This window comes from Neopelma chrysocephalum, unplaced genomic scaffold (genome assembly GCF_003984885.1).
Source record: "Neopelma chrysocephalum unplaced genomic scaffold, ASM398488v2 Primary Assembly neopelma1_122, whole genome shotgun sequence".
NCBI classification, from domain to species: domain Eukaryota; kingdom Metazoa; phylum Chordata; class Aves; order Passeriformes; family Pipridae; genus Neopelma; species Neopelma chrysocephalum.
The window spans coordinates 351,743-361,975 of NW_020897784.1; the positions used below are offsets into that span (position 1 = coordinate 351,743).

At 52.0% G+C, this 10,233-nt stretch overlaps 1 protein-coding gene across 1 annotated transcript; it reads left to right on the forward strand.

Moving 5' to 3' along the window:
- The first annotated feature begins 404 nt into the window (after positions 1-404).
- Positions 405-6,180, forward strand: ETV7 (ETS variant 7). Its single transcript, XM_027697742.1, is given in 9 exon segments — positions 405-410; positions 2,122-2,299; positions 2,570-2,734; positions 2,971-3,078; positions 3,818-3,859; positions 3,894-4,085; positions 4,365-4,507; positions 4,819-4,919; positions 5,246-6,180. Coding segments are annotated over 9 exon segments (1,047 nt in total). The 3' UTR covers positions 5,358-6,180.
- The last annotated feature ends 4,053 nt before the right edge of the window (positions 6,181-10,233 follow it).

Genomic DNA, 10,233 nt, shown 5'->3' on the forward strand with positions numbered 1-10,233 from the left:
GGTTCCCCGGTGCTGTCCCGGTGCCGGCACCGGGAGGTGCGGGACCCCCCCCCGCACGGAACGGGATGCCCCGGGCGGAGCGGGATTCCCCTGAACGGATCGGGATGCCCCGGGAGGATCGGGATGCCCCGGGCGGAGCGCGATTCCCCAGGAGGAGCGGGAGGAGATTCGGGTCCACGGCCCCGAGAGGGGCGGAGTGGTGGTGGTGGGGGGGTGAAGGCCACGGCCCCGGGCGCTGCCCCCCGCCGCTCTCCTGCCTCCCGGGGCTCCGGCTCGTTTCGATTTCGTTTCTCGCCACGATCGCGCCGAAGCCGCAGCGGCCGCGGGGCCGGGACTGACCGTGCCGGACACCGCGGGCTCCGGGTCGCACCGGGGCGGGGAGCGGCCGCTCGCCGCCACCGGGGATGCAGGTAGGAATCGCCTGTCCCCTGCCCGGGCCCTCGTCCTCCCTCCTCCCCGTCCCCCCGAGATTTCCCCCCCTCCATTCGAGGTTGGAAGCTCATGGCCCCGTTGAAAGGTGACCCCCCATCCTACTCAGCCCACCTCCAAAGGGCCTCACAGAGCCCGGAGCAGCCGCGGGGCTTCGTCCCCCCCCTCCATTTGGGACTGAGCCAAAAGCTACTCTCACACATCTGGGGGTTCCTTTTCACCCCCCTTTTTCTGGCTTTCCCACTCCAGCCCCTCCAAGGACCGTATTTCCTTTTGAAGCAAAGAAAAGCTGTCTTGGAAACGTGTGGAAGCAGATAAGCGGGGATAAAAGTGAGAACGTAAAATCAGGATAAAGTAATAAAAATTCAGAACGTATCTCGTGGCCCAGAAATCTTTAGGAGCAAGAAAAATACCAGATTTGTTCTGTTTTTACTGTAAATCTTGTTGTAAGAGAGTCGCACTGATGGGAGAATAAAATAACTTTTAGATAGTTCTAGACAAAATACACTGCTCATTTCTTTCACTTTTATTTTCCCCTTATTGCTTAGAATGAATCTGAAAGACAGTTTGCATTGCTGCCAAGCCTGCTCAGAGTTTATTCTAGAGTCCCACTGGTTTGCTTGTGCAGTGTCATAGACCTGCCTGCTTTGCAGAGACAACCAGCAGCCACCAAATTGTCCTTCTGCTGAGGAAAACCCCTCACCAACCTGCTGCTACTCCCAGGGAAAGCACTTTTCCCTGGAGGGATGCAGTGCATTCCTCCTGTCCCCCATTCTCCTGGTTTTGGGAACATCAGCTTTGCATTTAAGATGTTTCCAAGCCTCACCACTGTAATATTCTTCACCTCTGATTTTCAGGACACTCAGCTCCTCTACCCCGCACACACAGTCGAGGGGTGGCTGCTTTAACCACCTCCAAAAACCTGCCTGAGCCTGAAGTACTCAGAGTTGGCAACTGCTTTAGAAAATACCATTTGCCTGCAAAATTGTTAATTTTCCAGTGGGTGAAGCTGAGAAATTGCTGGGATTCACATGAATAGATTTTTAAGGGGAAACATTATCTGCTTGGCTGCCAGTAATATTCAAGATCTAGATAGGGCTGGGAGCAGGATCTGAGCTCCCTTGTGGCTCATGAGCTGTGGCTGAGAGAGAAAAATAATTGTTGAAGGGCTGGAACTCAATGGCTGGTCAACAAAAGGGGTGGGATGGCCATTTCCCCTTATGCCCAAATGATCACTGGGGATAAAGCTGGAGATCTCTCTTCATACAGTGTTTTTAAGACAAAATCTAAGCACTATTGCCAGCTTTATTTCTCAACTCTAAATAATTGAAATGCTGTCCTAAAACCCTGGGCATCCAATGAGAATCTGAGGATCCTGTAGGAACTGGAAGCACAAGCACTGCAGGCTCTGCCAGTCTTGGATCCATCTCCTACTTCCCTGCAGCCCATGGGGCAGTGGGGATGGATAACCCCCTTCCAGAGCCTGAATGAGAGCAGGTTCCTCTGCTAAAGACTAGAGCTGGAGAAAGAGAGGGGAATCTCTGGCTACTAAAACTGAGTTAGGCAACCAGAGACTCATCCTGGGGCTGGGGCGAGGGAGAACGTGAGGAAGATGTGTGGAAGAGCTGCAGACAGCACAACAGGCTGCTGTGAGAAAACAGCTTGAAAATACTGGAGCGGTCATCTCCAAAGCCAAGGCAGGACCAGAACTGGGAACTGACCCCACTGATATGTCTGATCTCTTTTCCCCAGGGCAAAGTGGCCATCAGCTCTTCCAGCCCTGTTGTGGCAGCTTCATTACCACCCCCGTCCCAGGCCAGGCAGCCACTCATCAGCACTGGGGAGATCCTCCAGCTTCCAGGCAGGCTGAGTGAGTAGAGGCTGAGCAAGTCAAAGCTCCTTACTAAAGGACAGGGTGGGATATGATGGGTGCAGCCATAGTGTCCCACCCAGGGACCATTCCCTGCTGGCAAGAGGGACAAAGTGTCATCAGGGTCCATTTTCTCTGTTTGGAGTGTTTTTGATCTGTGAGTGCTTAATACAGAGGGAAAGTTTGATGATAGAGAAGAAATCCCACCCTGCCCCTCAGCAGTTTTGAGGATGGAGACAGAGTTGTTTCAGAGGCTGCTCCTGGTTTCAGGGATCCAGCCTGCCCTGTGGAGCAAGGATGACGTGATCCACTGGCTCAGATGGGCTGAGAAGGAATATTCCCTTCGGCAAACCGACGAGAGCAAGTTCGAAATGAACGGCAAAGCCCTGTGCATCCTCACCAAGGAGGACTTCAGACACCGAGCTCCCAGCTCAGGTTAGACCCAGTGCAAGGGGGTCTCAAGGATCATCCAAGCACAACCTGTGGTCTGCTGAGAGGGGCTGGAGGGGTCCCAGCAGGCCAGGCTTTAGCACTTTGGTGCTGGAGACAAGGACAACCCTTGTTGTTGGGGGGGAATAACCTTGTTATTATGTTATGTTATAACCTCAGCAACATCACCTTGAGAGAGTCTATTATGCAAAGTCATCTGAGCAGAGTTGCCTTCCCTGTAGGTGATGTGCTTTATGAAATCCTCTGCTTCATTAAGACTCAAAGAAGAGCTCTGGTGTGCAGCCCTTTGCTGAACTCACCCTTTGGGAAGGCCAGGAGCACGGAGGAAGGTAGGATGGAGAACAGCAGCTGCCCAGCAAGCAGAACCTGCCCACAGCTCCAGTGGGTTGCACACACCTGGGGTTTGGAGCTCAGCTGAACCCATCCCACACCACCTGAGAGAGGCAACCAGGTCCAACAAAGTCCAGGTCGTCTGGGAAGTTTGTAGTGATGAAGCAGGTCTGGTCAGAATCAGGTCTAAACAGAAATCCACCTGCAGAGTGAGATCTGGATCAGGGAGGGTCAGTTGTCAGGCAGAGGCACAGCCCTGCTGGAGACTGGTCCTGCTGCATAGCTGGGAAAGGGCTGAGGAACCAGGGCTGAGCTTAAATAGAGCTTCTGGGCCAAAGGGTTGTGGGGAAAGGCCCCAGGGGAGGCTGTGGGGCCAGTGAGGCTTATTAGTGCCCTGGGGGGGCCCAGGTAGGGGTTGGGGTGGGAAGAGATTGGTATCAGTGGCTGGCTGTGTGTGGAGGTGGATCCTGAGCACTTCTGCTGGCTCATGTAAAGTAACGAACACCTTAAGTCTCTACTACAATTTGCCAGGGGGTGCCTGTGCTCTGACACATCCTCCTGTTCCACTTTTTCCTCTGCACCTGACCCTTGCCCTACTTGGCATCTCCTCTGACTCTCCCGGACTTTCTGCTGCTCCTGCCTTAGGAAAATCCCAGGCTTTCCTCAGCACCCTCCTCCCCTGCCTGGGCTCCCCCAGGCTGATAACCACCCTGGGCTGTCCCTCCCCTCCTGTTTCAGGGCTTTGGAAGATCTGGGACCTGCCCTAATGTGCCACAGGGTGTTTATTTGGCTTTTTTTCCCCTTTTATTTGCAGGGACAGACTGCAGTGCTGAGGCTGCCCCAGTCGTTGTTCCCTCCTGGCTGGGCTGTGCACAACAGCCTGTGTTCCACAGCTATGTGGAGCCACTGAACCTGTCCCCTCACAGCTCAGAGAGTGGCTGCAGGGCAGGTGCCATCTGCTCCTTTCCTACAACCCCGTCGGCCCCAGTGGATGGGAAAATGGCAGGTAATTATGAATTTATGGCCTGGCTCCTCGGGGAAATGACATGGTGCTTTGTCCTGTCTGCCCAGCTGTCTCCCTCCCCTTTATTTCGTGCTTCCCCACCTCAGTTTCCCCCCCTGAACAAACTGTAGTTCGTGCTTGTGTTTTGAGATCTCGCAATAAAAGTGCTCAGGGCTCTCCTTATATTTATTGTCACCGCTGCCACGTGTGATCCTGTTGCTGATATCCCCTCGCTGGAGCACAGTGGGAGCTCTGTGACCATTTGTCCCCCCCAATGCTCAGACTGCAGGTTGCTGTGGGAATACGTGTACCAGCTCCTCTCCGACAGCCGCTACGAGCCCTACATCAGGTGGGAGGACAAGGAAGCCAAGGTGTTCCGGGTGGTTAACCCAAATGGACTTGCCCAGCTCTGGGGGAACCACAAGGTAAATGCTGTTGAGAACAAATTTGTCACCCCTGGGCTTCTGCAGGTCCCTTTCATGACCTGTTCCCCAGGGCTGATGGCACAGGGAAGGGGAAGGGGGGCCATGATGGGTGCTGAGATGCCAACCTGGTAATGAAAGAGGGACTTTCTCATCCCCTGGAAAGCAAAATGATGATTGTGAAGCCTGTCTGGGTTTGAGACCTACACTGGAACCATCTAGAATGTCCCACGTGTGGTCCTGCTGCAGACAGACCCAAACCAGGTGTTGGCACTTGCTTTCATTCAACACCCCACAATTCTTCCCCTTTGCAGAACCGGATGAACATGACCTATGAGAAGATGTCACGAGCACTCAGACATTACTACAAACTCAACATCATCAAAAAGGAGCCAGGGCAGAAGCTGCTGTTCAGGTGAGATGAAGCAGAACAGAGAAATGAACCCAGGTCCCATCTGATGGTGCTTCCTGGGTTCCAAGCAAGAACTGGGATCCTCAGCAAAGCCCAAGGGTGGCAGATCCCCTCTGGTGAGCTCCAGAGCTCAGCTGATCATGGCTTGGATTGGAAGGGGCCTTAAAATTCATCTCCTCTGCTGTGGGCAGGGACATCTTCCACTAGACCAGGTTGCCCCAAGGCCCATCCAACTTGGCCTTGTTGAGGGCAAAGGCTCCAGTATTTACAGCCTGGTTTGGGGCTGGGTTTGGACATACCCTTAAAGTCATGACAAAAATGTATTGCAGGTTTTTGAAGACTCCTGGGGAGATTGTCCATGAGAAATCCAGCAAACTGGAGCAGCTGGAGAATGAGGACCAGGAAGATTCAAAAGAAGACCCACTGGAGGTTTCACTCTAGAAAATCTTTGGAGGTGCCTCACAGACAGACTTGTGCTCTGCTGGGAAGTGCTGGTGTCTCTTGCATCTCCTGGACAGAAGGCCACAGAGCTGGCCCTGGATTTCAAAACCTGCCCTGAGCCAAAGCTGGGACATTTCTGGGGCTTCATTAGCAAAACTCCCCCAGAAACCATCCCCCAGCCCCGACAGTGCATGTGAATATGTGTGGACTGGTCTTCTGCTTGTGTCTCTCCTGCCCTCGGGGAGAGAATGTGATATTTTTGCTCTGAAAACTTAGATGCTTGTCTTTAAGGCTCCAACTTGCTGGTAGAGGTCACGCTGTTTTTCCAGCAAGATGTGCTGAGCAGAGCAGAGCGTGTGCTCTGGGTTGAGCATCCTTTGCAGTGAGTGGTGTCCCTGAGTGTGAACGTGCTGCTCTGAATCTGAGCCCTGACTTGTACATGGACTTGTATTGCAGAAATGGTGCACACTGGAATTGCAGTGGCTCCCCTGTGATTAAGGGTGGGAGTGTGGTGAAATATCCACCTGGATCTTTCCTGGCTGAAGCTCCAGGGTTGCCCTAAGCTGGTTCTCACTTTAACTCCTTTCCCTCCAGGTAATGCTTTTTGTAATTAGCTGATTAAATAATGTGAAAAGAAACAAAGAAAGGAATGACTGTGAGCCCCCTCTGGTCAGATATGTGGTTATTTGCTTTGAGTTTGAAGCAGGAATGCCTTGAGGGAACAGAGTGTGTTTGTGTGTGTGTTTGAAAACACAAAATACCCACTAATATTTTCACATTGCTTTTCATTGAGGAAATAAAATCCTGTGACTGTGTAAAGTTGGAAATCCTACTTCTTGCTGGTTAAAGGTCTGAAACTGGGAAATTCCAGCTTTCCTCCCCAGGACAAAGGTCTTTGGGCAACTTCTACACCCGAGTGCACCAATCTGAGCTGCTCAGGAGCTGATGGGTGAACACAGAACAAACATGGGGGGTTTTGCACCATGAGGTTTCCATCAAAACTGGTTGTTTCCAACCTGAAATTACAGTTCCTTTTTTGCTGTAACTGGTGTTGCTCCTCCAAAACCACTTTACAACTAGAGGCTGGAGATGCTGGTGGGCTGTAGCCAGCAAGAGGTGGTGGTGGTGGGATGGGTGGTGGCTGATTGGCAAAGCTTCAGCAGTACCACAGCTCCGGAAACACTGCCTGAGAAGTTTCACTTCCACAAAAAATCACCAGCTCATTGGCAAAACAGAGGTGCTTGACAATTCAAGTGAGGGAGGAGAAGGAAAGGAGAAGCTCTAATGGAGTAAATGAGCATAAGTTCACAGCCTGTGGGAGATCCTGGCCAGGAAGGGAGGCCAAAATCCTTGCTAGGAGAGGGGCTGGAGGTTACCCAGCACCCACCAAGCTGCAGCCTGGGGCTGCACCACACCAGGAAGGTGCAATGAAGCACCCAGATCTCATCCTTCCTCTCACAAAGGGGGCTTTTTGTCCCAGGGAAGATTAAAACCAGATCTTTCTTGGGATAAAATCCATCAGAGTAAGGGTAAATCTTCTTTGGTGGGACAGCAGACTTCCTTCCTTGGCAACTGTCCCACGCTGGCCCTGTGCCACTCCTGGAATACACACCCAAGGGTGCATTTTTCATGACCTTCTCTTAACAAGACATCCCTACACTTTCTTGCCATGCAAACAGCCCTGATGGTTACTGAGCATTCCATCACTTCTCCAACGTGTGTGCTTGTTTGTTGGAGCAGGTGACAGTTGCTGACCCTGGTGCTTGTGATATGATCTCTATTCACTTGTTTTCCCTGTGGTGACTCAGGATCACTCTGGACTTGGACGGGGATTTCCTCTCCTGCCTGGGAAGCTGCCAAAAACCCTCAACGCTGCTTGATCTCGGAGGGTGAAAATCCAAGGGCACCTGAAACACAAAGGTTCCAGGCTTTCTTTCCTGGAAAAAAGGGCTTTTGTTGGCTTGCAGGAGCCCTGTGCTGAAACTGCCAGTCCCACTCCTGGAAGTCAATACAGAAGAAGATTCCTCCCAGAAAAAAGGGGCCACGACAGAAAGCTCTTACTGCCCAAGGAGTGCCAAGAGTGGCCCACCACCTGCACACGAGAGACAGACAGGAAGGGTGTTCTTTCCTGGGGGGAAGGTGTGAGATCCTGGATCCGAATCTCACTGAATTATTGATATGGGTCAGAACCAACTCACTCTGTGTGTGTGTGTGTGTGTGTGCAGGTGGGGAAGGACCTGCAGGGACATGGTAAGGCCTGTGCTGAGGGCACAGGGCAGAGCTGAAGGCCTGTAGCTGGGCTGTCAGTCAAGGCAGACCTGCCTGGTAGCCCGAGCACACCACACCCCTGCAGCCTGTGACTGGCTACAGCACAACTCACTCCGGCCTGGAATATATGCATGTTTTAGTGAAATGCTTTTTTCTTGGCTGAATTTTACTCCTGTAAAAACCTTTTGCCAAAATATCTCATTTTTTCCACTAAATTCAAAAGAATTTCTCTTAGAGAAGAGTGTGTGACTCTTTCTCCGGACGCTAATTAGAGGTTATAATGAACCAAAAGGCTTTTAAAAAGTCTTAAATAAAAATGTAACTGCTCTGGGCAGCTTATAGTTTAATCCAGAGCGTAACAGGCAGCAAGAGCTTTCTGTCCTGGCAGCTTTTGTCTGGGAGGAATCTTCCTCTGTATTCAATTTTGGGAGTCAGACTGGCAATTTCAGCACGGGGCTCCTTCAAGTGAATGACAACCCTTCCCCCCAGGAAAGAAAACCTGTAACCTTTGTAATGCGGGTAAAGTTGGTGGGTCACCCTGGGCACTCCATGGGCAGCAAGAGTTTTCTGTGGTGGCACCTTTTGTCTGGGAGGAATCTTTGTCCGTATGGAATTTTGGGAGTTGGACTGGCAGTTTCAGCACTGGGCTCCTGCAAGCAAACAAAAGCCCTTTTTTTCAGGAAAGAAAACCTGAAACCTTTGTGTTACAGGTCAAGCTGGTGGGCCACTCTTGGCACTCCATAATCAGCAAGAGCTTTCTGTCCTGCCACCTTTTGTCTGAGAGGAATCTTTATCCGTGCTGAATTTTGGGAGTGGGACTGGCAATTTCAGCGCAGGGCTCCTACAAGTGAGTGACGGCCCTTTCCCCAAGGAGAGAAAGCCTATAATCTTTGGGTTTCAGGTGCAGGTGGTGGGACACCCTGGGCACTCCACAGGCAGCAAAAGCTTTCTGTCCTGGCACCTTTTGTCTGGGAGGAATCTTCGTCCATATTCAATTTTGGTAGTCGTACTGGCAATTTCAATGCAGGGTTCCTGCAAGAGAACCACCTCCTCTTCCCCCAGGAAAGAAGGCTCTTACCCTCGGTGTCTCGTGTATGTGGTGGGCCACCCAGGGCACTCCATAAGCAGCAAGAGCTTTCTGTCCTGGCACTTTTTGTCTGGGAGGAATCTTCATCCGTATTCATTTTTGGAAGTCTGACTGGCAATTTCAGTGCTGGGCTCCTGCAAGTGAACAACAACCCTTCCCCCCAGGAAAGAAAGCCTGGAACAGGTCAAGCTGGTGAGCCACTCTTGGCACTCAATAATCAGCAAGAGCTTTCTGTCCTGCCACCTTTTGTCTGGGAAGAATCTTTATCCGTGCTGAATTTTGGGAGTGGGATTGGCAATTTCAGCGCTGGGCTCCTGCAAACAAACAACAGCCTTTCCCCCCCGGATAGAAAGCCCTTGCTATCCATCTCTCATGTGCAGGTGGTCAGCCACTCTTGGCTCAGGGTGGCCCAACAAGTGCCCAACAACCTAAAGTTTATAGCCTTCCTTTCCTGGGGGAAAAGGCTGCTGTTTCCTTGTAGAAACCTGCCCTAAATTGCCAGTCTGACTCCCAATATTGAATACAGGTGAAGATTCCTCCCAGACAAAAGGTGCCAGGACAGAAAGTTCTTCCTTCCTATGTAGTGACAAGGGTGGCCCCCCACTTACACCTGAGACACTGAGGGTTAGAGCTTTCTTTCCTGGGGGAAGAGGAGGTGGTTCTCTTGCAGGAACCCTGGGCTGAAATTGCCAGTCTGACTCCCAAAATTCAATACGGACAAAGATTCCTCCCAGACAAAAGGTGCCAGGACAGAAAGCTCTTGCTGCCCATGGAGTGCCAACAGTGTCCCACCACCTGCACCTGAGAGACCTGGGCTAAGAGCTTTCGTTCCTGGGGGAAAGGTGCAATCTGGGAATTTTGGAGTTCCCAGGAATCTCTCATATCTTCCCTGGGGCAATGTGTGTCTTTCCCTGCTATAAACAGTGGCAGGAGGGCTGTAAATCTGCTGATTTCCTGGAATGGGGAGTCATCCCTGTTGGTAAACAACAGAGTCATCAGTGCTTGTGCCGGGGAGTTTGTTGTGGGTGTGTGGGGAGGGAGAGCACACAACCTTTGACACGGCTGGAATCAGAGGCAGTGGAACACAGGCAGGTGCCCCGTGTGGGCTTTCCCAAAGGTTTGCAGGTGCTTTGATCCCTGGAGAACATCACCCACACTTCAGCAGCACCAGGTATGGCAGTGTTTGGGGCAGAGCGTTGCACAGTGGCTGTTTTCTTACCCCACTCATGTGCTGGGGGAAGCAGCTAAAACCAAGCTCAGGGGTGGAGGAAAAGAGGATTTGCTTGGGGGGCTGGTGCCCAGCACCCTCTTGGATCAGATGAACTGCACAGCAGGGCTGAGAGGTTTCCACCAAAGCCATGTGTTGGCTGTGCTGTCCATCCAAACCGTGGCTGGTGCAGGGAGTAGTGTCTCCCCTCAACACCCTGTTGTGGTTCAGGTTATCTCAACACCCAACTGTCATGGTTCACAGGCTCCCCTCAACACCCCTGTCATGGTTCACAGGCTCCCCTCAACACCCCT